This window comes from Artemia sp. Qi Xiang Cuo, chromosome 16 (assembly GCF_049724085.1).
Source record: "Artemia sp. Qi Xiang Cuo chromosome 16, ASM4972408v1, whole genome shotgun sequence".
NCBI classification, from domain to species: domain Eukaryota; kingdom Metazoa; phylum Arthropoda; class Branchiopoda; order Anostraca; family Artemiidae; genus Artemia; species Artemia sp. Qi Xiang Cuo.
The window spans coordinates 46,468,701-46,495,004 of record NC_142809.1 but is presented as its reverse complement, the minus strand read 5'-3'; the positions used below and the strand labels follow the sequence as shown (position 1 = coordinate 46,495,004).

The 26,304-nt window shown below is 33.5% G+C and overlaps 1 protein-coding gene across 3 annotated transcripts in view; it reads left to right on the top strand.

Annotated features, from left to right (window-relative positions):
- Cul1 (cullin 1) overlaps positions 1-26,304 on the top strand; it is a 117,654-nt gene that overhangs the window by 9,187 nt on the left and 82,163 nt on the right. Inside the window, exons 1-5 of one of the 3 annotated variants that reach the window (XM_089102015.1) lie at positions 1,359-1,499; positions 12,500-12,637; positions 17,163-17,352; positions 21,555-21,664; positions 25,727-25,935. In XM_089102015.1, the coding sequence (XP_088958141.1) occupies positions 12,510-12,637; positions 17,163-17,352; positions 21,555-21,664; positions 25,727-25,935 (637 nt within the window). In that variant the 5' untranslated portion in view covers positions 1,359-1,499; positions 12,500-12,509. Of the gene's footprint in view, positions 1-1,358; positions 1,500-2,846; positions 2,984-12,499; positions 12,638-17,162; positions 17,353-21,554; positions 21,665-25,726; positions 25,936-26,304 lie in introns of those variants that run through there. The other 2 variants (XM_089102014.1, XM_089102016.1) reach the window with 2 other exon arrangements.

The following is a 26,304-nucleotide window of genomic DNA, read 5'->3' as shown; positions in this document are numbered from 1 at the left end:
TGTTTGCTATTGCACTGCCTATAATAATTTTGCTTGTTTTACGTTTCAACGTTGCTACTTACTTTCAGTTAACTTGTTAACTATCAGTAAACTTGTATCTTAAGCGGCGTTCACATGCGTGTCTCGCTAGAATCTCATGTCTAGACACGTGTCTGGGCAGAAATAAATGTCTAGAAAAGTACTGTTCACAAGACGAATTCAGTGCTTAGCTAAAACTACAAACATAGTTTCAAATAGATTAGAGTTGTCTTTTCTAGCAAATCAAGACAGCTTATACGGACAAAGCTTTCAAAATTGTAATCCCTATTTTTACTGTCACAAAATAATGGATGAGACAAGCCAAAGAATTGCCATATAATGGAACTAGATACATTCTGATTGGCTGTAATCGAAAATCCTAGACTTTGAGTTCTAGAGTCTAAAACTGGGTGCTTAGCTGTAACTTGTTCAGCCAAGCACCATATTTTACTTATGAACGATAGTTGTCTAGACAATAATGTCTGGCGAGACATATGTCTAGACATGGGATTCGAGTTAGACACGCATGTGAGCGCCACTTTAACAACATAAAACGATGTTTTTCTTAATTTTCATTTTTAATTGTTCTTCGAAACATACCCAGGTGTATCGAAGATATGACGTGGGGAAAAAACACAATATAAAATGAAAAACACTCTTACCGAAAATTTATAAAATTCCGAAAGAAATTGATTTTTTACCAAGAGTTAGCGAAATTTTACAGATTCCGTGAAAAGAAGTATGGAAACCACAGTATATAAATTATAGGCAGTATGATCTTTCCCTATCTCACCCATTATAAAAACCCGGACCGAGGTGCGAGTGCTCCAGAGAACGTAAAAACATAAGCGACATTAGATCTTTTCACGGGTGGACAAGTCAGATTTCTCTTGAACGCGAAACTTGGCTTCAGAGTTGGAACACTAAATTTTGAAGAAACTAATTTTAAATTAATTTATTATAATACATATATGAAAGTCGGTAATTAGTAGTGCAATGTTATTATTAGATGTTTTAAAGAATTAATTTACCTTAATTTGCTCCGAAGTGCGAATTAAGGTAATTAAGGTAAAAGTAGGTTTCGAAGTCTCAAGTTGGTTTCAAAGGCATTTTGAGAAAGTTTCTGCCAAAATACGTGTTCCAGGGTAATTGGACCGCTGATGGCAGATCAAATGAGAGGAGCTGTTTGTACGCGCTAATGCAAGAATAAGTGGGGGGAGCTGTTTGTTCGCACCGAGAATGAAGAGCCAGAAATTATCTGCGGTAAACTTACTGCTATATCTTTATACTTTGGTAGAAACACTGTGACCCTGTCGATTAAGCGGTAAGCGGACAAAAACGGTTAGGAAGCTTTCATATATCATATCTAAAAAGGATTAGCCTACTCCAAGCTTAAAACCCTTAACTGAATATACTCTAGATCATTAGATATTTTGTCACCTTGGAGCAAACTCAGGAACTGCTTGAAAAAGAATTTGGGGGTAAGATTTATGTTATGGACTAGAAATAAACTTACCTCTATAGTTAGAATTGTATCCTGAATCCAAATTTAACATGCATTTGTGTCAGAAATGGTCTTTACCCACACCTCTATATATACCAATTCAGGATATATATTTACGCATTAGGGGGATAAGGGTAAATTTCAAACTTACCTTTATAGTCAAAATTGGGTAGGGTAAAAAACCAGTATCCAATGGAGCAAAATTATGTAAAACTAAAACTCTTACATCTTGTTACCAAAGATAAATTGGGAAAAATTGTACATATAAGAAAAAAGCTAAAAATCTAAGCTATGCATCAATATGGTTATTATCAAAATTGTTTAAAAGCAAGCAGTTGAAATTATTAGTTTATTGACTTACCTACAATTTTTGTTGTAATTTTGTTGTTGTTCATATTATTGACATAGGGCCTATGAATAAAGTAAACATATCACTTATGCTTTTTTTATGCTCTCTCCAAATATAGGCCTAATAATCAGTTTTGTCAGAAATGAATTTTACCCCCCACCCATATATACCAATTCTGGGTATATATTTGCACATTAGGGGAAGGGGGAAGTTTAAACTTACTCTCATTTACATCAGAAATAAAATTCACCCCCCCCCTAATGTGCAAATATATACCCTGAATTGGTATAGGCTATATAAGGGTGGGAGTTAAATTCATTTCCAACAAAAATGATTATAAATTTGAAAAGAGCATAAAAAAGGCGTCAAGTGGTATGTTTACTTTATTCATAAGTCAATAATATGAACAATCAAAAATTTAACCCCTACAAGGACCTCTTTTTGGAAATACCAGTTATTCTATTTTGATGTAGGCCTATATATCCTTTTATTGTTTCAATTATAGTCACACATTAAAGTGGCATTCACAAGCATGTCTAGCTAGAATCCCATTTCTAGACACGTGTCTAGCCAGAATCCAATGTCTAGGCAACAACTGTTCACATGTAAAATTTGGTGCTTAGCTAAAACTACAAATTTAGTTTCAAATTAGCCAATCAACAGAACTTATGCAGGCAAAACTTTCAAATATTATAATCTCTATTTTACTGTCCCAAGCTAATGGATGAGATAAGCAAAACAATTGCCTTAGTGTGCTTCATTATTATGTCTGGTGTTGCATATTTGCCTAAAATGAAAAAAACAATTAATGAGAAAACAAAAATTAAATTTCAGTTTACAAATGTAAACAAAAATGATGAAAATAGTGGATCTTGACACATTCTGATTGGCTGTAATCAAAAATCCTAGACGTTGAGTTCTAGAGGCTAGAACTCAATGTCTAGCCAAGCGCTTTGTCTAGCATGTCTAGCTAAGTGCTAAATTTTACTTGTGAATGGTTGTTGCCTAGACATTGGATTCTGGCTAGACACAAGTTTAGACATGGGATTCTAGCTAGACATGCTTGTGAACACTGCTTACCAGAAAGCTGACTTTCTTCTAATTCTAAAAATGTAACTTTTATTACTTGATATCTACTCTTTAAATCACAAATATTAAATATATTTCTTCTTATAAATTGCTTGTCAAAAAAGAGACCACATTTTTAATTGATGCTGCAAAATTATAGGTGAAAATTTTTCCAAGAAGGCAGGGTTCTTGAAACTGCCCTCACATTGCATCATGGTATAGCAAAATAGGGGTGGTCCAAAAAGCCAATGTTATTTTTCTAGAATGTCAAAGGAAAGTACTTTCCTAAAAAGAGGTCTTTTGCCCTAAATTTCTAGTTGGTAATATAACTTAGCTAAGATGAAAAGAAAAACAGTAAATTTCTAGGTGACACTATAATTTAGCTAAGATGAAAAGGAAAACATCATTTGATGCTTTTTTATGCTCTTTAATAATTCAATAGTTACCTCTGGGGCTATTAGCATTTTGCACCCTTAAAGGGGCCCCAAAGGTATTTCATATAAAGTAGAAAAGAGCATAAAAAAAGCTTCAAATGATGTTTTCACTTTCATCCTTGCTAAATTATATGGCCTACTGAAAATTTACTATAAACTTTATCCCCCCCCCCCTCACGCCCCCCTATTTTGCAAATATATACCCTGAATTGTTCGTGACAAAGTTTTGAATTATAAAATTCAGTGCTATTTTTGTTGATGGCATTTGAAAACTTGAAACAGTAGGAAAATGGTTTATATTTGAGTTGCCTAATAATGAGATTTGAATTGTTATAAATAAGTATTTTTGGAATATATTACTTTTGAACAACTTATTTGTAAACTAGTGATATGTTTTTTTCAATAACTTAACTAGTGTTGAAACTTCTTTGTGTGGTTATAAAAATGAAATACCTTTGGAGTCCTTATAAGGGTTCTAGATGCAATTAACACCAGAAAAAATTATTAAGTTAGCCTAACAAAGAGCATAAAAAAGGCATCAAATGATGTTTCCACTTTCATATTAGCTAAATTATAGTGCCACCTTGAAATTTACTAGAAAAACTTCATTTGATGCTTTTTCATAATTCATTAATTGTTTCTTGGGCTAATTCCATCTTGAGTGTGAAAACTTTATTTGATGTTTTTTTAATGCTCTTTCATAATTTATATAAATTACCTTCAGTTCCCCTTTAAGGGCTCAAGATGCAATTAGCCCCAGAAGCAATTATTGAATTATGAAAGAGCATAAAAAAACATCAAATGATGTTTTCACTTTCATCTTAGCTAAATTATATCATGGAATAGCATGGAATATCATGGAATAGAAGCCAAGCATCCTGGCATTATTTAAGAAGCAATCAGAAATTTAATAAAAAAAAAAATTGAAGCTGAAAGTAAGGAGCAACATTAACACTTAAAACAAACAGAAATTATTACGTATATGAAGGGAGTTGCTTCCTCCTCAGCACCTTGCTGTTTACACTACAGTTTAAATTTTGTCCCAATCCTTTAAAAATAACTCCTGAAACACAAGGGTCATTTGATTAGAATAATATGTAGTCTTTTTTAAAGGGCCAAAAAACTGTAGCATGAAGAGCAAGGTGTCAAGGAGGCGGGCAACTCCCCTTATATTTGCAATAATTTCTGTTTGTTTTAAGTTTTAATGTTGCTCCTTACTTTCAGTTGAAAAAGCTTGTTTTTTTCTATTTAATGAAGTTTAGAGACAAAGATTTTTTCTAAAATCAATGGAAAAAGTATGTCAATTAAATTAAAAGTATATAAAAATGAAAAAAAGTAATTAATTACAAAAAAATACAGAAAACAATAGCCTACTTACAAAAACTAAGATATAAACTCCCAGCATTCAGTTCTGTTGAGCAATGCCAAAGACTTGGATGAATATTTTTTTTTAAAAATATTGACAGATGTGAACTTGGTTATCAAACACCAAAATATCTAATAACTTTAGACTCAATTGTTTATAAAAAGTAAAGCATTATCAAAGTAGTTTGTTCAAAGTAAAACATTAAAACTAAAATAAAGAAAATTAAATAAACATTTTTAATTCAACATTTTTTGAATACCAAAAACCAATATATTTGACGCCTTTTACTTCAGAAGTGTAAAAAATTAAATCTTTTTCAAAGTGACAATTAGATAAATACAATTACTCTCTGAAAAAAATGATAATAATACACAAAAAAACTGATCCGTTCAGGGGAAAATACAAAAATTCCCAGCATTCCGTTCAGTGGAAACATCTCTGGTTATATAGTGGCTTCATATATCAGCTTATGGGTACTCTTGCAATGCAGGCAAAAGTTGACGGCATATTTTTACCGAAATTACCCTTTATTAAGTTGTTTTCCTTGTGTTTTCATATATATATATATATATATATATATATATATATATATATATATATATATGTATATATATAATTGCCATGTCTGGCTCAACCTAATGTGTTGTCTTGCAATTTCAAAGTAATGATAAAAAAAAGTCAAATAGACTATTGTCTACTCTAAAATCTTCCTTAGTGAGTCAATTTCCCCTGAGAATTATGTATTGCAAATTCAGCAGACTGGGCCACTCAATTAAACTCCAAACAGAGAACCTGAGAAGAAAAATTCTTATCTTAAAAAAATCTTTTTGCAAAATAGGAAACAAGTAGATATGTGTGTCTAGGCCCAAATTGGTGTAATAATAGGGTAATAGATGGCACACATGTTATATTTTTCTCGTTTTTTTTTTTGCTAAAACACTTAATGTGCATACTTGACTGTCCAGATCAGCCCTGTGTCTCATTCAACTTTGCTCTCCCCTCCTAATATTATCAACATAGTTTGAAAAGCCATTTATTCAAAAAAATTGGAAAAAAGACAAAATTACCAGTGGCATCATTTGGGTGGGAGTGGGGGGTGCATGCACTGTCCCCTGGATCTGAGAAATACCTTTGTCTTGTATGAGAAATGCCTGTTTGGTAGTTTTGTTGAAAAAATTGAAAAAAATATCAATTGCCTGCCTTTTTGATAAATGTACATAACTGTCCATGACCAATTTGTCTGTATCTTCAATTGCAACTACATTGCACTGCCTAGACAGAGCCAATTTAGATTTTTAGTAAAGGACAAAGTGCTTTTCTAAACACTCCTGGCCCAGAGTAATCTAAACTTATCTTTACTAGGGTCAAACAAGTAGGACAGAAACAGTATGTAATTGAAGTTATAATTAATGATATTGGCATTATGACAAGGCAGCAACAATTCTTTTCTCTTTATTTTACCTTAAATTATCTACAATCTCATAATCATGAAAGGGGATGTCAGCTTCATTTAACAGGTAAATCAAAAATTTGAAATTGCAAAAGAAAGCTCTGTTCATTTTTCTATAACACTGTTTCAGAAAGTTTTGAACAACTTTCTGTAAATGACTGATAAGGGCTAGAAATTTTTTTTTTTTCCAAGGTCTCAAAGCATTTTGGCAAAAAGTGCTCACTTGTTAAAGAATTTAAAACATATAAAATTGAAAATTTAGTTTCTTGTAGGATTCCTAATTTGTTGCATGATAGGTATCAGTATTGAATGATCAATGGTGTGTAACATTTTATTTTAATTGCTTTCTATGATTAGTCTTGTTTACTGAGAAGTAGTTTAGGTCCTTTTCTGTTATTTTTTTTAATGATTGATTTACCTTTGTCTACCAGTAACTGTATTTTGTAAGTGCTAGCTTATGATGTGAAAATGCATCTTGTTTTTGCAGGTGATTTAGATACTTTGTTAGTGTAGAATGATTTAGATAGTTTATTCAATTTTTGTTTAATCTACCCTATCTACATCACAAAAACTAGGGCTTGAAATGTGACCATTCTCCTTCTGGTAAAATTTTTGGGTCACTGAACATATCTAAGTATCTAAGTTGTACTAAGTGCAGCAAATAGTCTAGTGAAGCTAAGTCCAGCAAAAGATAGTACTAAAGACTTTTCTATTTTTAAGGCCTTTTCTCATGTTTAATCTTGACTGGTTTCACCTTTTGGGACTCTTTCTTTATTAAGTTCTAAACAAAGAATAACGTAGAGGAATGTTTTTTTTCCTATGTGATTCTCTTGATAACTTTGCTGTTTGCTATTAAAAATGTATTAAAAAAAGACAATCGCTTTCTATTCTTAAAACAGACAGCCTTTATTTGGTTAGTGGTTTTTATAGATGAAGAGTCCAAATTTCTTGCCTGGTAAAGCTAGTAGGTCTGCTTTAGGGGCTTGTCATTTTTTTTAAACTATCTTATGAGGAAACTGATGAGTAAGTATATGCCTGCACTAGCCCTTGAAATGTTGAGAATATTCAATTCTTTTTTAAGATCAATTTGCAAAATGCATAACCGTACTCTATCCAGCTTAAATTCCTTGCTTAAAATCATACTTGCCATTAATAAAAACAGATTCTTTGGATGAAGATGATCATTCTTCAGTGATGATGGTGGTAGTCCATGAAATAGACCATAAGTAATCAATTCCAAGTGTCATATATAAGGCCTAGTCATCTATATGCCAGAATATGTCCACTAAATAACAACAGATGTTGTTATTATAGATGCCATTTTTTTATGTCCACTATATAAATGATAGTGATCAAAATTTTCTTCTTCTTCTTCTAATTCACAGCAGGCGGTCTATTCAGTTGGTACTATTTAGCCCTATTCTTTTTGCTTCACTCTGTGGGCTACAGAGCTACTGTCTTGGTTGTCTCTTATTTATTAGATATTCTCAGATATCTTTCAGTAGATCTTTTGGCTCAAGGAGTTCAAATATAAGATGATAGATATCAATTTCTGTGCTCTGTGTGCAGGTATAGTTGGCTAGGCTCCTGGCTGATAGTAAGATTTTGTGGTGTTTGGAGTATTTTAATAGTTTACAAAGCAAGGTATGTTGTGCAGACGTCAGCATATTACATTCAAATGGGCAATGGTCAATTGTTTCATTTTTCATATTACAATGCCTGCAAAGAGGGGACAGGGGAATTGAACCACTTGAATTAGAAAGCTTATATGAGAATGCAAGGAAATTTAGTCCATTTGTTCCAGAACAAATTATATGATAAATTTTAGAAAGATACTTATTGGGAAAGGGGGAAAGGATAGGATTAATCTTATTAAAATTAATATCTGATAGCCTCCATTGGTAAATATCTCTAATTGGGATTGGTCTCCCACTTGGCTGGTCAATATTTATAGCATTTTTTGTTATTTCATCAACCTGATAATTACCACTTATGCCAGAGTGGCTAGGAATGTACTGAAAATAAGTTTTTATGCCACTTGAAGCAAGATTATCAATAATACTGAGACAATGATAAGTGTCAATGTCCAACTTATATTGAGGAGCTGAGGCCAGCAACTCAAGGCTTGATAAAGAGTCAGAATAGATGATAATATTATTCGAATTTGCAATCAAAGGTTGGTTTTGCTTAAGGTGTTCTAATGCCATGATTATGGCATTTAACTCATCAGACATTATAGATAAATTATTAAATAATCTCTCGCCCATTGCAATTTTCAGGTGAGGAAGGAAAACACCACTTGCAACCTGCTCATTCATTTTTGACCCATCAACAAATATTTGGAAGTGATTTTTATAGGTAATTGTATTAAGTTCTGCAAATTTTCTACTATCCCAACTAATTGATGTAAAATTAGGATTTAAAGTGTGGATAATGACATAATTGTTTTGAACTGGTTTTAACCCGGTATTTGAGCAACAGAGATGTTTTTTGGCTACAAAATGTTCAAACAAATTTGCTTAATAACATATCCAAAATTGGCTGCACAGAAATACCTCTTTTTTCAGAGAAAAGGGGAGAAAAGCTCGAATTTAAGTTTCTGCGGTATTTTCTTAATTCAAAGGTCGTTTACTATTAATTTAAGTCAGAGGACATTGAAAATGACATTATAATTTGGAAATTCCATCACTGAGTACCCCATTTCCACCCTAGGCAAGGTCAGAAGGGGGAAAAAAATATCATTTGTGGTATTATGAAAATATAATACATAATTGAAAAAATGGGGAAATAGGGTACTAAATGATGGAATTTTCCAGTTCTGATGCCATTTTTGGTCTCCCTGGACTTGAATTAATAGGAAACGACCTTTCAATTTTGTATTTTTCAATTATGTATTATATCATTATAATTCCACAAATGGTATTTTTACCCTTTTTGACCTCTCCTAGGGTAGAAATGGGTTACTAAGTGATGTTGTTGTAGTGTTTGATGTCATTTTCGGTGTCCCCAGACTTGAACAAATAAGAAACGACCTTTCAATCCACCAAATACTGCACAAATTAAGATTTTGATTTTTCATCCCCTTCTGACCCTGCTTGGGTGGAAATGGGGTTCTAAGTGATGACATTTTCCAATTCTGATGTCATTTTCGGTCTCTCCAGAGTTGAATTTATAGGAAGAAACCTTTCAATCCAGAAAATATTGCAGAGATTTAAATTCAGGATTTTCCACCCTTTCCCTCCTCTCCCCCTCACCCAAAAAATGTATTTCTGCAGGGCCCAATTTTGGTTGTTATTAAGCAAGTTTTTCCAGACATTTTTGTGCCAAAACCATTTCTGTTGCTTAAATGCTGAGGCTTGGCCTTTTTGCTTGTAGTTTTACTGTACTATAATGCTGATTCTTCTTACCAATTCAAATAAAAGAGAAAAAAATAGGGGTAACAATAATAATAATGTTAAAGAAGAAATAACAAAAAGTGAAAAAACAAATCACAATATCAAAAAATAACATTCTTTCAAAACCTTTAATGTTCCAAAACTCCTGAAAAAAAAACAACCAACAACTATGAATATGATTTTTGAGATGTGGTACACTTTCAGCTTGACCAACGGAATCTGAAACAGCTTTTGGACATTTTTGCCTGGACACATGACTTGCTCTTTTGTTCCATGGAATAGAGTCAATGTGTATAATGTCAAGGTCTTGAAAAGACGTCTTTTTCATTCACTTATTTTCCGTTTTTGATAGCCATTATTAGAGAGCTTTCCGACATCAAAATAGCGTTAAGGAACGCCCTAAAGTAGGAACTTTTTTGCTACTTTCAGGAGCTAAAGAGGTTACAGTCCACTATTTTGGTTCTTGGAAACTCTGTTTCTCAGATAAGTGTTCAGTATAGGAAGAGTTTCCTTTTATTGGTCAAAGAAATGCAATGATCTGCTTGTTTTTGATAGAAAATATGTCCAAGAATACAAATTTAGAAGAAAAAGGTTTTTGGAAATACAAAAGTATTATTATTATATCCTTTGGGATATATAGGGAGGGGTCTGGTGTATTCCTCCAGAAAATTTGCCACATGGAAATTCCCCCTCCCCCCACTGGAAAATCTTGAAAGATGAATAACAATCATCTTTTGAAAGATGACATTCATTTCATTAACTGAACCATCATTTCTCATCTAAATTGCTGTACATAAATAGTGCAAAACCCAATAAAAGCTGTAAATTTGGAACCATCAAAATGTAGGCAACTTTATGAAATGAAAATAATTTTAGATTTGAAAATTCTATTGCTAAATTCAAGAAAATGGGGCTGTTAAAACTGCACTCGTATATCAATCAGTGTAGGCGAGGATGGGTATGATAGTTGTTTTTGTTAGGAGTGGGGGGATGGAGAAGCCCATTTGATGGCCACCATTTATGTTTTATTGGATAGGAGGATCCTTCAGACCAATCCTAGGAGAGGGAGGAGGAGAGGCTCCCAGGTATGACTATGATTACCATCAGTATGGTGAAACCTTTAGTGGTGTCAATTCACGAAAATTTATTGAGAGGGAGGGGGGTTAAAGTGTATTAATGGGTGACGATGTCGTTCTATCAATTTTTATAATCAAAATACCAACAAAAATCATTTTTCAATGAAAATAACCCAGCAATGGTAGGTTACAAAATATAGGAGGCTCATGTCTTCTAGCCCCCCCCCCCTTGATGCCACTTGAAACCTTAGTGGTATCTAATTTGAATTTGCAGTTTTTGGTTTGAAAATACTAATATTTTTATGCTGTAAAATTACTTCTTTTAACTCTTGATTATTGAGCCGTTATATTGCAAATTTGCTGTGAAAAATATTTTTAGCAAGTTTTTTCTGTGGTTTATTTTATGCTTAAAAGGTAATTGTGAAGGATTCTTTTTCTTTTTGCAAGATTCTTTTTACCGAAATCTATTTATGCTTAAAGTGGCAATACTAGTGTAATTGTCTCTATGTGTCTGAAGATTGAATACTGAACTTAAAGGTTTTAATTGGCTTGATAAGTATAATGAGCAAGCACAAAATTACACGTAAGAATATATTAAATCCTAACCTTGTCTTGATAAGATACTTGTTTTTTTTTGTTTTTTTTTTTAAATTTGAAGTCCACGTGCTTTCTCACAATGCAGTTTGATGGCCTTTATGCAATTAAAGTTGCAGTCCCCCCACTCTCTCCTCCAGTCTGGTACTTCCACGACTTACCGTATAATTGCCATAGAAATGGTTTGCTTTGACAAATTGGACACCCAATTTTCTTCTCCCTCCCCCTCAGTCTCATAACCTATAATTAAATTCATTGTGGTCCCTCCTAATCGGGTTGTAGGATAGTCAGTAACAATCAAATTGTTGCAGTTAATTCGTCAATGCGAATGGAAATCCTACAACCTGACTGTCAGTTTTATAATTAATCCCATCAAATAGTTAGTGGTAGTGAACTATAAATAGCGTTACGTGCCAACAGTAATCAAAACTATAAAAAATGGAATTTTAGAAGCAATATATGCACAAAAGGAATCTCTTTCTATTCCTCACCATCCCTTATATACAGGAGAATTTTTAGCTCGTTTCAAGTTGCAATGTCGCTCTTTACTAGGTTTTGGCTAAGAAAAAGTCGAACACTTTCTTGTATAGTGTGCATTCATTTTTTTCTCAGAGATGAACTGCTTATCTTCTGTATCCATTTTATGCATTATCTAAATATCTGTATCATTTTCCTAGTGACAGTGGAATGGTTGAAACCTCACCCGGCAATAGCCAGTACCGAGGTTCAATATGGTATAGCATCAGAAGTTCTTTTCAGGGACATACTACTTATATCAACAGTCCATTGAAACGAACTGTAAGTAAGGATTGCCTCGGCCCAGCACAGCGTACACATACAGTATACACACATACAAAAGGAGGTATTTTCAATGAAAATCCCCCCCCCCCAAAAAAAAACAACAGCACACAAACAAGGCATTTGTTCTAAATCAAGGCCGGAGTATGCCCCTCTGTCCTCACCCCCACCCTTCAATTCTTTACACATATAGAGAAGTTGCTTTGTGGAAAGTCAGTAATCTGTTATCTAAGGATATCTCAAATGAGATTTGGTATTGATAACTCACTAAATTAAAGGGGAAAATAAATCTATTGGTGGGTTTTCTTGAGGACGTAAAGAAAGATTGTAATGATGTATTTCTGGCGTTTTAGATTAGTTAGGATTTTAATGAAGAAGTCCCATAGAGGATTGTTCCCAAAAAAGTGTTAGTTAATGACCTTGAAGCTTATTGTATACTCATTTTAGAGGCAAAGTCATGACCAATCATGTTGCCAGTTCAAGGCCATCTGACCTCGATATTATTTGGGAAGATCTTCACGATGGAATACAGCAAGTTTATAACAGGGAGACAATGTCTAAAAATCGATATATGGAATTGTATACGTAAGTGGTTTTTATGTCTGAATGTATACTTGGTCATGGAAGTTCTTTTATTTTAGTTTTATAGACAAAATGTGAAGGAGCGTGGGGAATCAAGTCAAGGGTTTTCGAGATTCTATGTTGAGACCAAATGATCTCTTGAAGTAGAGTAGAAAAAAAATGTGTATTTAGAAAACAGTATTCTTGAAAACAGTGGCACAAAATTACGAAAAACTGGCCTGTTGATTACCCTGAAGGTAATCTGTTCACATTCGAGACTATGGCCTTGAGGAAGATCTTAAGTTTGTGTCCACTAATGTTTTGGTGATGAGAAATAAAGAAAGTACCGTATGTAGTCAGTGATAAATAAAAAAAGGGCACTAGCGTTTTTAGTGGCGCCCATTCTCAAAGATTGTCGGGGGGCTGCAAAATGTATTTGTCAAAATCTAGGGGAGGGGCAATTTTATTCTAATTTTTCGCCAATGAAAACAATACCAAAAAGTTTATTTTTTTCAATGAGCATATCAAAGAAGGCATTTTTCAAAGTTTAGGGGCAGGAGCAATAAGATCCCGGGACCGGTTGGCCCCAATTAGTGACACTGAATACTTTTAGTTTCTGTCCGAATGACGTTTCTTTGGATAATCTTTGACGACTGGTTTGACATGATAAGTGCTGAAGACAAAAGATAGAAAAAAAACCCATGATTATAATTCTAGAAATAAACTAAAGAAGAAACAAAGAGATAAAAGTAAATAGTGATTTTAATATTTAAAAGAAATTAAAACATCTTATGAATGAAACATTACGTACTTGCTTGCTCTCGTAACTTTTTTGGAAATATTCGTAATTGAGTTTAACCCCATGGTTTAGGTATATATGAAGAGGGGGGTGGATTTGCACTTGTGATCTCTCAAAAAATAATCCCTACTTTAACGCATTGTCACTTATTTTGTATTAGTCCTAGCATAATTTACCCATTCCTTCGGTTTTGAGAATCCTCCTCCCCTCCATTCCCTCCTGAAAAATGAGGACATCCGCTCCTGCATGCATACCTATCCTAGACATTTTTACATTCAGAGTTTGCTTGCTAAGAGCTTTCCAGTGACATGTTATTTGTCTGAATCCAACTTTAAAATATTCGTATTTAAACAAGGACGATGTTGTTGATGTAAGGAGGGGGGGGGGTGTATATAACCATACGTTTACATCTTTATATCTATATAACTTTGCTGTGAAGCTAGTTTCAAAATTTGTTCTAAGGAGGAATTCCAACCACCCTACCCAATCGGTAAGCTCCATCACAAAAGATTCTTAAGATCTAGCATAAAATTAAATTAAAAAGAATCGGATCAGATAAAGCCTAGATACTCGCATTTTGAGAGTATCTAGGTACTAAATTTATTTGTTTGGGACTCCTATATATTACTGAAACTTATAATGGTTTTCACTAAAGGTAGTTTCTAGTAAGGATGATACAAATTATTGTTAAAAAGAAACAATGTAATATCGGCGTTACATGATTCAGAATTTCGAACGAACGATCAACCAAAAGTGAGAAATAAGAGAAAAAAACCCAAAAGGCTGCTAATATTCATGAAAGAAATAAACATAGTGTTTCGTTAGTTTCTGAGACCATGGGTATCATGACCTTGGTTGATCTTATATTGAATAACCTCCTTAATTAATGCCTGTATTTAAGCCATTAGTTATTCTGAAAAAGGAAATATCAGTTTTTTTGCACGCGTAGACCTCCGGGGCTAGGGGGGGATTCGTACATATAAATGCTACACAAAACATTTGGAAAATTAAAATGCACATGGCAATCATTAACTAATGAGATTATAATTAGGGTCTACTGATAAAATACATAATTTGGGTGTGCGACTATTATTTACATTAACGGGATTGTAGGACGACTAATTTATTCTAGTAGTGGTACCATGACACAAAAAAAAGTTTGAGAAATGAAAGCTTTAGACATCATTATTGGAACCCTCTTTGGTTACTTGGTATATTTACTAAACTGTACTATTATTATACTTTTGATCCTTATTACTAGGGCAAGGCCGTATGCAGGGGGGGGAGGGGTTGACCCCCCCCCCTCCCCACGAAATGCTTGTTCGACTCGTAAAAGCGTAGCAAAAATTGATATAAACAAATTTTTGATGCGTTAAAAAAAATTGTTGACTATTTGAATTGTTCTATGACTATCTTACCTTAGTTTTGCCCAAGGAATGACATATGTATGGATGATAGATAGACTTATCTATCAGCAAATGAAATAACATAATTTTTATACAATCCTAAAAAGGGCTTATCCCAGATTTGTTTCTCAATCACTCGGACTATCTGTCTTGGTTTTTTCTTCTATTAGCCATGTCTTGATACCTGCAAAGTACTTGATTTTCAATTCAAAAAAAGACACGCATCCGTAACTATCTGTTTCAAAAAGAACGGGAATTTTGGTAATTTAACACATTGAAGGCGGAAATCTCGGCTCTTGAACAAGTTGAATGTGAAAGTAAGGGGGGTTTATCCCCTTTTTCTGTTACGGTTGCATAGTTCTTGTGAGAAGGATACAAATTTTTCTCCTGTCTGTACCTTCTAATCAAACATTAAATCTGTACCTTAGTGTCGTTTGCTATTAACTGAAAGTAAAATTTATTTTTAAAGTACGTTTTTTTTGTCATACATATCAAGTTTGCAGGAGAAAACAAAGAATTTCTTTGGATAAATATATTTTTGAGTTTCTATCTAGTTTTATTATTCTGAAAGAATATTATTTTTCGTCGCTATTACTCTGCTCATTCCCATTTAAACTACAAAAATTGATGTCTAGATAAAAATGGCGACGAAGACCACACTGCCTTTCCATAACAAACAACAAAAGTACGAATAACAATTGGGAAATCTTTTTGCAAGACAGTGGAGATAATTTGAATGAATATTTCGGCCCTATGTCCAAGGGCCGTCCTCAGCAAGACAAAAATATATGAAAGAAAAAAGACTCACAAGAACATGCGACCAATAAAACTAAAAAGTAAAAATTTTTCAAAACAGTCCTAGCATCCTTACTTCAGCGAAGTTCAACCAGGACTGATAAAAAATAAGTTAAAACAAGGCGATTCAATGAGATGAAAGAAAAATAAATTAAAAACACGTTCTTATTGCTAATCCAGCCTTTTTGGCAGCTAGCATCAAAGATCTTTTTGTGGCCGATTCTGTGTTCGTGTCTATCGGTTTTTTAAAATATTTTGTAAGATCATTTTTAATTAAATTTGTGTATAGAGCATTTAGTGTTTATTCCCACAAGTCCCTATTTAAGGAAATATTATTATTAATCTTAAGTCTGATTTCAATTGATTCTCGGACTACCTGCTTTATGCCTAGGTCATTGCTAATAAGGGCGGATTCATCAAAAAGTATATTGTGGCTAGGATTTTCAAAAATATGGCTGCCTAATGCAGAATCAGATGAAACAGCGGAAATATTAGAATTTAGAGCTTTGACTATATCATCTTTATGCTGTTGTATGCGCTTTTCGAAATTCTGGTATGTTCTACCTATATAATATTACATGCGATTGTGGAAAATATTTGTGATGTCTAGATAATACCTCAAAAAGTCAAATGATAGTTTATGGAGCTATCTGTTCAGTTTGTTAGAGTGGCATTTTGAATTGGCAGATCAATAAGCGTTCTCCAATTATTTTATATTTATTTGAAAGAGATCATTTTAACAGTGAAAACCTAGTCGAAAATTAATCGCATGTTAGACTAGTAAACTAAATTTACTTTTTCAAAGATAGTGATGTATATGACTATTTTTAAATCATGATTGAGGTTGTTTTTGCTACTAATATTTTGGACATAAAGTTTGGCCCTCAATTTATGTGTCTTCAAGTCAGGCCTTAGCTCGTTTTTGCACCGAGTTAAGACTTGCCTAGCTCTTGCATCCAGCCTGTTTGCAGCCTTGAATTCGTGTTTTTGCTACTAATATTTTGGACATAAAGTTTGGCCCTCAATTTCTATGTCTTCAAGTCACGCCTTAGCTCGTTTTTGCACCGAGTTAAGACTTGCCTAGCTCTTGCATCCAGCCTGTTTGCAGCCTTGAATTCGTGCTTTTGCACTGTGTTAGGCCTTGGATTGCGGTTGCACCAAGTAACCGAAATTCTGCAGACCACATGACCCTACTGAAAGAAATGAACGTTAATGACAACGAAATTTCTTTTGTTATATTTGGACCTCCCCCCCCCACGGTAAAAAGTGCTCGGATTTAAGTGCTTCACGCGACAGTCGGAATATCCTCATTTTTATTTTGCTTCATTGTCACAGAAAACAAGATTTTGTGATTGTTATTATTTATTATTATTGCTATTATCTATAATTCCTTGATTATTATAAATTATTGCTGTTATATATTTTGTTAGTTTTTTCGTTAACATCAGTATTTTTGTGTATTTTATGGTGAGACCGTGAGGTGTTTGCGCATATATTGATGCTGTTTACTATTAATCATAATGAACGTCAAGATGAATATATTTTTCAGTCACGTGTATAATTACTGCACATCAGTTAATAATCACGTCCCGAAAAGCAGCCAATCAGCCACAGGGAAAGGAAAGAAAGGAAAAGATGCTCAAGCAGGCGGAGGAGGGGCAGGAGCACAGTTCGTTGGATTTGAACTCTATCGCCGACTTAAACAATTCCTTGAAAAATATTTGAATGCGTTGTCACAGGTAAGTGGATGCTAATTTTTTGACAGCACAGTACGGATATTGCATTAATAATAATAATAGCTTTCAAGACTTAAGCCATAAACAAAATATTGAATCATAGAAAAAAAAAACTACAAAAGCACAATTTAGAAGCTTCAGAAACTATTGTTGTGGTTTATGTATATCAAAACAGTGTCAATGAACAAATAGACATATGATTACTCGTATTTCTTAAAATATATTTTGATTCTCATTAAATGCTTAACTCTGACTTGCAGAAATATATCTCATTTAATGAGTTCAGAAGATGTTGCCAAAACATCTTCTAATACATATATATATATATATATATATATATATATATATATATATATATATATATATATATATATATATATATATATATATATATATATATATATATATATATATATATATATATATATATATATATATATATATATATATATATATATATATATATATATATATATATATATATATATATATATATGTATTAATGTGGATAAGACTTGTGCATGTATGGTTGGGTGATATACTCCATGAGATTTGTTTGAAGAAACGCCTCTCCCTCCGTAGAAAGAGTGACCTCAAAATGTACTTTTAGCGATTTTGGCCAGCTTATCAAATTTGCAACATTTTCCTTATTATTATCAGTATCTCAGAGGAAGGAATTCTATCAGAAACTGCTCTATCTTTTCTAGAGGCCAGACCAACCCTAAATTATCTTTGACTCTTTGAGGGAGGGATGTTGGTTCTTTATGCCTACTATCTATGCTGATCATATAAAGAAATTCTATGCCGTAGTTTTTACGCTACTCTTCAACTCAAACATCTCTTGACAATTTGTTGATGTCGTACATTTCAAGATAGAATAATGTGTCAAATTGGTTCTAAGGTTGAAATCGTGAGAAACGTTACATCATCAGGTGGTAAATGGTTCCACACATGCATTAAACGATTTTGTAGACTCCGGTAAAAATGTAACAGACGACTTTAAGAAAGGCCGTATCTCGGGGGGGGAGGGGGTACTAGGCTGGAACCCCCTATTGTTGTACAACTAAAAAAAAATGCATATAAACAAATTTTTGATGCGTATTTCATAGTTTCCACACAAACTAAAAGTTTCCACAGTCAAAAGCTTTCCACGGGTCAATAAATAAAGCTGACGTATAACAACTCTTATCGTTATGACGTATAACGCCTGATGCCTTGGTGAACCTGCTTCATTTTTTATTTTAAAATTGTGGTCTCGCAGGCGGCTTTAGTCAAAGTTAATTATCTTACCCGCAAGCCCATCGTACGCTCGATGACATCAAATCACCATGTATGAATCTCTAAGGAAGGTTTTATGGTTCAGATACTGGAAGCAGTCCTGGTAGGGGAGGTTCCAGAGGCTTGGTGAGAATGTAGTTATCGTTCATTGGACTCGCTCAAGAGCATCAAGATATTTGAATAAAGGCTAGATGGTACTATTTACTCTACTCTAGGATATACCGGACTAGTGACCTATAGAGTGTACATCAGTGTACTACTTGTACATCAGGTTTTAAAAAATCAAGACTATTTGGCTTCCCTTTTTCCTGTTTCTTTGGAATTTCATCACAGAGAGAAGGGAATAAAAGGAGTATAAAAAAGCATAAAAAAAGGAAGCACTTTTAAACCTAAAGGAAGTACTTGCAACTCGGAATAACTCTGAAAAGTCAGTGAGTCAGTGCTAAGACCAAGGATTGTTGGTGCAGCTTTTATAAAATTGAATAACAAGCAAGGACTTCTCTCTGGTGGTTTCTACTCCATCCCCCAAGCTATTCCGGATGGGGCTCTTGCGGCGTAACCGCAGGTATTAAAGGGCATAAAGGAGGACGGGCGGTGGTGGCATTCAAACACCTTGGGCCCTCGTGACATTCCCTATATTTGCAGAAGTATGAAAACTAGCGCTTTACTTAAAACTAAGCTTTTTTTTAGTTTTTAGAAAATTAAAATCGTGTCGTATTTTTTTTCATGCCCGGCAAAAGACTACATAGGGTTTTATTATTTTTTTTCTGCAGTCCAGTTAAGGATTTTCCTGTTTCTATTCCTTTTTTTTTGTTGCCTCGGTTTTGTGTTTTCAGTAAAGCGTTAGTTTTTCAGAATTCTACAACTATTGGAAAATATCACGTGCCATTTTGTTTGAAAGAGTTTTTCAAAAATACGTTGCACAAATTGCGAAGCAGTAATTTTGTTCGTTCCTAAGTTTCAACTTCGCTCTTTACTTTCATCAGAAAAACTTTGCTTAAAAAAATTAATCTCGGCTAATAAATTACTATTGTGTGTCCCTCTCCTTAGTAAAATACTCTGATTCCATTTCTTATGAGTTTCTGCACCTCAAGCCTGGTTCTGGACCTCATCCAATCCACCTTTCACTCCTCTGAACCTGACATAATGTGTAACTTTGATGTTAAAGAAAAAATGGCTAATTTTGAGTGTATGGTGGTGCTCAACTGGAATAAGGAGTAAGGGGCATAATCGCGCTAACGGAATAAGGAGTAAGGACCATTTTAACTGTATGGTGGTGCTCAACTGGAATAAGGAGTAAGGGCCATAATCACGCTTTCTGAACTGTCCGAGATTCAAATCCGAGACTAATCGGATCGGTTTTGTTTATCTTCGGTCAATATCACTGACAGCTGGCGGAACTTGTCAACAGCTGCAGCACAATACTTGAAAATGGGCCTCTTTCTAATCTCTAGAGAAGATGGGGCGAAACTTTTTAAATAATATTTTTGATGTTGATATTTGCATTTGATGCGGATATTTTATCACATGTATTGATGTCGAATGCTGTCCAATCTTACAACCAATCCTATCAGACCATTTAAAGAGGATTGTAATAAGCAAAGAGAACTACATTGTATGTTCGATTCTCTTAATGTTTCAATTTATTAAAACTCTAATCAGCTTCGAAGCGTTTTCTTTCGCCTTAAGTTTTATAATTTGACATTTTAGAAAGCTTTCCTTATAGTGAGGCTTTTGTGTTTGAAAGAAGTTTATTTTATCGTATGACACGTTTACGGTAATCTGCCATTGTCAGCATAGTATTTTGCCATTTTTTTTACAATGTTTTCAACTTCTGTGTTAAAAAAGAATAAGAAATTATTGCAGGTTAGCAAACTAGAATAAATCCAAAACCTATGAGGTATATGATCTGAAGAAAAAGAAGATGTTGTATCTCCATGATTTTGTATCTAGTCCATGAAGATTAAAACTCCATGACTTCCATTCAATGGCCGGTTAAACACCTAACCGGTATTTTCCAATATTGATTTATGTCTATTTTCTGTCTACTATATATAACTGATTGCGTGTTGGTAATAAATACCCACTGTCTTCGTAAATGCAAATTTCGACAGCCCATAGTTTTGATGAATCTGCCCTGTTTTGTCTCATGGCTTGGGATCGAGTTGAAACTTCTGGGGAGACTTCTTTTAATCTCGGGGGGGGGGGGGAGGGAGGGTAAGACGACTTCGAAATTTGTGTTTGGGTAGTATTTTTCTCTAATTACCATAGAAAAGCATGCGCAACGGTTTTTTCCTTTGTTCTGACTGTCGTCTAATAGACTATGTTGCTTGTTTTTCATTAAACTTGTTAAGGCCCATTCACAGTGAAGATTTTACCAGTATTCTGCTACCGCCCATTTGAGCCAATAAAATTTGTCGTAAAAGTTGTCGGCGAATAAGAAAAATCTATAAAAGTCTTATTGGCTCATTTTAGCAGTAATTTGTAGTAACAGGGTAAAAGTAACGGGCTAAGAAAAACTGATGGATTTTTGTTGGATTTACGCGTTCAATAAGCTTATTATTATCAATTATTGTAATTTTGTTTGTTCAATAGCCAATTGCAATTACTGAATTGCGTTCAAAATTGCTTATTGCAATCTATTCCAATTAATTATTTGCTTATTGTGCTTCAGACCTCATTAAGGTGCAACTCATCCTTTTATACATAGAAAATTCGAAATTTTATCCAAATTATCCATAGAATTTTTCTAATTCCATGCAATCCATTTATTTTTTTGGTTTTTTCAGATTTCCCTTCCTCCTCCTGAAATAAGGTCCTGGGTACCTGTCAGGGTTTTATATTTTTAAATTTCTTGTTTCAAAGAAATTGATGTAGTTTTTGGGTCGTAATTAGTAAAGGTCAATAACTATACATATTTGTTGCAGAGTGGAGTGGGACTGCTCGATGAAGACGTTTTACAGTTCTACACAAAGAAATGGGAGGAATATCAGTTCAGTTCCAAAGTGCTGAATGGTGTCTGTGCCTACCTAAATCGGTATGTAGGAAGCATTTATGCTAATTTTACTAATACAAATCGTGGTGATTCTGTTCTTCACTAGATCTTAGATTCAAACTGTGATGAAAATGGCAATAGAAGATTTGGATACAATCGAAAAAGAGCCCACAATTTGCACTGGTAATAGTATCCAGCCAGATTATCTTGCTAATTTACCCCTGTTCGCTATGTACCCTGTCCGTTTTTTTTAGTTTAGAAGGAGAAAGCCCTTGAAAAATTGCTTTTACAGTATTAAAAAGTCGTTTTTAAATCCGAGAAAATCAAAAGTTCAAAATTAAAATGAAAAGATTTTGTTTTATACAAAAAAGGATTTACTGATACACTTGACAACAGTTATTTTTGTCGTATAGTCTCAATATGTAAGCACACCGCTGCGCCATCTAATTCTATTCCAAAGAAAATCTGTGTAAAGAAATTCCACTTTATTTCTATACATATATGTATGTAGTTTGCTTGAGCGTTTAGTCGATAAGACTTAATCAAAGGGTAGTGGGTTCGAGTCTCACTTGAGATTTTTCCCCCCGATATTAAAAGAAGCAAAGGCTGAGAATATTCTGGGTAAGAGTTACATTTGTGGATTAAAAAATCGATACTATATTAAAATGCGCCTGCTGGTGGATAAAAAGTTTCATGAAAGGTTTATATATGGGGGGGGGGGTATTTTCTCTTTACAGGTGAGTAATCCCAAGGCTATATCTTTCAAACTTTTTTTTGGGTGGGGGGGGGGGTACTTTGAATTTTTTTGGGGGGGAACAGTTATTCTCCAATGTTCACAAAAGAGTACGCCACAGCTTTTCATCTTATGACTGTCGTCCAACAATTTTTGGATAGTTAATTATAAGTACTCGCTTTTTTCATCCTATTCATCAACTTCACAGGTCTTTAAAGCCTTTACCCCTATATTTTGACATCACTATGCATTGAGACTACTCCTATCCATACTCAGCGATTTATGCCAATTTAGAAGTTATATAGGTTTTTTATTCCAAAATTCGTGGCGTCAGGTACGTTTTAATATCTGATTTGCCGCTAGAAAATCATCAGCATATCTGGCATAATTCATATTGATTCTATAATTTTTCGCTTTTAGGTCAAATGGGTAGCTCTGGGGTTCTCAATATTATCGTAGGTTGATACTGCTAATCATTCTTTAATTTATTTATTTTTTGTTCCGTGCATTGTTTTCTGACCTAGAAAACTTGGGGTGATAAATTATAGTTTTTAATGTTTTACATATCTTGATAACGTCGTCCTTAAACCCAGTAATCTTAAGTAATTCTGGTTGTCCATGAACCATCACCAAACGAGATTTTAAGCGGTATCTTGTTTGTGAGGACTTCAATATTTCATCCAACTGTGCTTGTTTATTTATTTTTAAGTAATTCTGGTAAAATTAGGGTAATTTTAAGTAATTCTGGTTGTCCATGAAGCATCACCAGACGGTATCTTTTTTGTGAGGACTTTAATATTTCATCCAACTGTGCTTGTTTGTTTATTTTTAAGTAATTCAGGTAAAATTCGGGTAATTTTAAGTAATTCTGGTTGTCCATGAAGCATCACCAAACGGTATCTTTTTGGTGAGGACTTTAATATTTCATCCAACTGTGCTTGTTTGTTTATTTTTAAGCAATTCTGGTAATTTTTGGTAAAATTTGGGTAATTTTAAGTAATTCTGGTTGTCCATGAAGCATTACCAGACGGTATCTTTTTTGTGAGGACTTTAATATTTCATCCAACTGTGCTTGTTTGTTTATTTTTAAGTAATTCTGGTAATTTCTGGTAAAATTTGGGTAATTTAAGTAATTCTGGTTGTCCATGAAGCATTATCAGACGGTATCTTTTTTGTGAGAACTTTAATATTTCATCCAACTGTGCTTGTTTGTTTATTTTTAAGCAATTCTGGTAATTTCTGGTAAAATTTGGGTAATTTTAAGTAATTCTGGTTGTCCATGAAGCATCACCAAACGGTATCTTTTTTGTGAGGACTTTAATATTTCATCCAACTGTGCTTGTTTGTTTATTTTTAAGTAATTCTGGTAATTTCTGGTAAAATTTGGGTAATTTTAAGTAATTCTGGTTGTCCATGAAGCATCACCAAACGGTATCTTTTTTGTGAGGACTTTAATATTTCATCCAACTGTGCTTGTTTGTTTATTTTTAAGCAATTCTGGTAATTTCTGGTAAAATTTGGGTAATTTTAAGTAATTCTGGTTGTCCATGAAGCATCACCAAACGGTATCTTTTTTGTGAGGACTTTAATATTTCATCCAACTGTGCTTGTTTGTTTATTTTTAAGTAATTCTGGTAATTTCTGGTAAAATTCGGGTAATTTTAGGTAATTCTGGTTGTCCATGAAGCATTACCAGACGGTATCCTTTTTGTGAGGATTTTAATATTTCATCTAACTGTGCTTGTTTGTTTATTTTTAATTAATTCTCGTAATTTCTGGTAAAATTCGGGTAATTTTAAGTAATTCTGGTTGTCCATGAAGCATCACCAGACGGTATCTTTTTTGTGAGGACTTTGATATTTCATCCATCTGTGCTTGTTTGTTTATTTTTAAGTAATTCTGGTAATTTCTGGTAAAATTCGGGTAATTTTAAGTAATTCTGGCTGTCCATGAAGCATTATCAGACGGTATCTTTTTTGTGAGGACTTTAATATTTCATCCAACTGTGCTTGTTTGTTTATTTTTAAGTAATTCTGGTAATTTCTGGTAAAATTCGGGTAATTTTAAGTAATTCTGGTTGTCCATGAAGCATCACCAGACGGTATCTTTGTTGTGAGGACTTTTATATTTCATCCAACTGTGCTTGTTTGTTTATTTTTAAGTAATTCTAGTAATTTCTGGTAAAATTCGGGTAATTTTAAGTAATTCTGGTTGTCCATGAAGCATCACCAGACGGTATATTTTTTGTGAGGACTTTAATATTTCATCCAACTGTGCTTGTTTGTTTATTTTTAAGTAATTCTGGTAATTTCTGGTAAAATTCGGGTAATTTAAAGTAATTCTGGTTGTCCATGAAGTATTACCAGACGGTATCTTTTTTGTGAGGACTTTAATATTTCATCCAACTGTGCTTGTTTGTTTATTTTTAAGTAATTCTGGTAATTTCTGGTAAAATTCGGGTAATTTTAAGTAATTCTGGTTGTCCATGAAGCATCACCAAACGGTATCTTTTTGTTCAGGACTTTAATATTTCATCCAACTGTGCTTGTTTGTTTATTTTTAAGTAATTCTGGTAATTTCTGGTAAAATTCGGGCAATTTTAAGTAATTCTGGTTGTCCATGAAGCATCACCAGATGGTATCTTTTTTTGTGAGGACTTTTATATTTCATCCAACTGTGCTTGTTTGTTTATTTTTAAGTAATTCTGGTAATTTCTGGTAAAATTCGGGTAATTTTAAGTAATTCTGGTTGTCCATGAAGCATCACCAAACTGTATCTTTTTTGTGAGGACTTTAATGTTTCATCCAACTATGCTTGTTTGTTTCTTTTTGCTTAGTTTTTACTCAAACGAAACGCTACAACATAACTATCCAAATCGTTGGAATTGTTAGTTTAAGAAAGGGCAATAAGTTTATAAATTCTCTCGGATTAAATTCTTAGTTTGAATAATAAAACGGTAAGTTATTTGAGCAGTTAAGTCAACGATTACTAATTTTAATTATTTAAATAGTAATTGTACATTATGGGTATGGATGTGACGGTTTTGTGGAACCTAGCTTTACAGAAAGCATCCAATCCATGCACAAAACAAAAATACAGGATTGCCCTATGTTCTGGAAAAGTATGCCTTTGGAAATATATTTTTTTCCTTTTTTTTGTTCTTTTTCATTTTTTTTATTAACACTATTTGCTTTGCTGTAAAGCTGAAAATTTATATTAGTTTTAAATCAAAAATTTCCTTTTTTGGGTGAGACGTATCTATTATTATTTTTTTTTTGTGGCAAATAGGCTTGTCCCTTGTTCTTGTTAAACTCTAATAATAGTTTTCATGCTTTATGAGCGTTAGATATTCTGGAAAGTTGTTTTTTTAGACACTGGGTCAAAAGAGAAGTAGAAGAATGCCGTCCTGGTATATACGAAGTGTATCAATTGGCCCTTGTTACATGGAGAGACATTTTCTTTAGCAAATTGAGCAAAACCGCAACAGACGCAGTGCTAAAATTGATAGAGCGTGATAGAAACGGCGAAAGCATCAATTCCAGCTTTATCACGGGAGTTATCAACTGTTACGTTGAATTAGGTAGGTTCTTTGTGTCTCTTATAACACTACTACTATTAACAACTCGTCATTGTACTGAAGCCAACACAGTCATGCCCACTGCTCCTTCGTAGAGTTTATTCAGAACCTATCAAAGTTACAAATAAAAGAATTTTAGTTCAAAAATAAGAAGAACTGTCTGATGTATATTTACCCTCTTATTGAATTTTCATTCATATGTGGTCTTTTGAATATTCTTTCTGGAGGATTCTTTCTAGTATATTATTCAGAAATTGCTGTTGAATGAAAATCTTAGTTCATGAACCTTTCCAAACCTTGATTTCAAATTAAACAACATTTATGCAATAATTGTATTGAACACAATCAAGGGAAGCGCTCAGGTCATCTTAT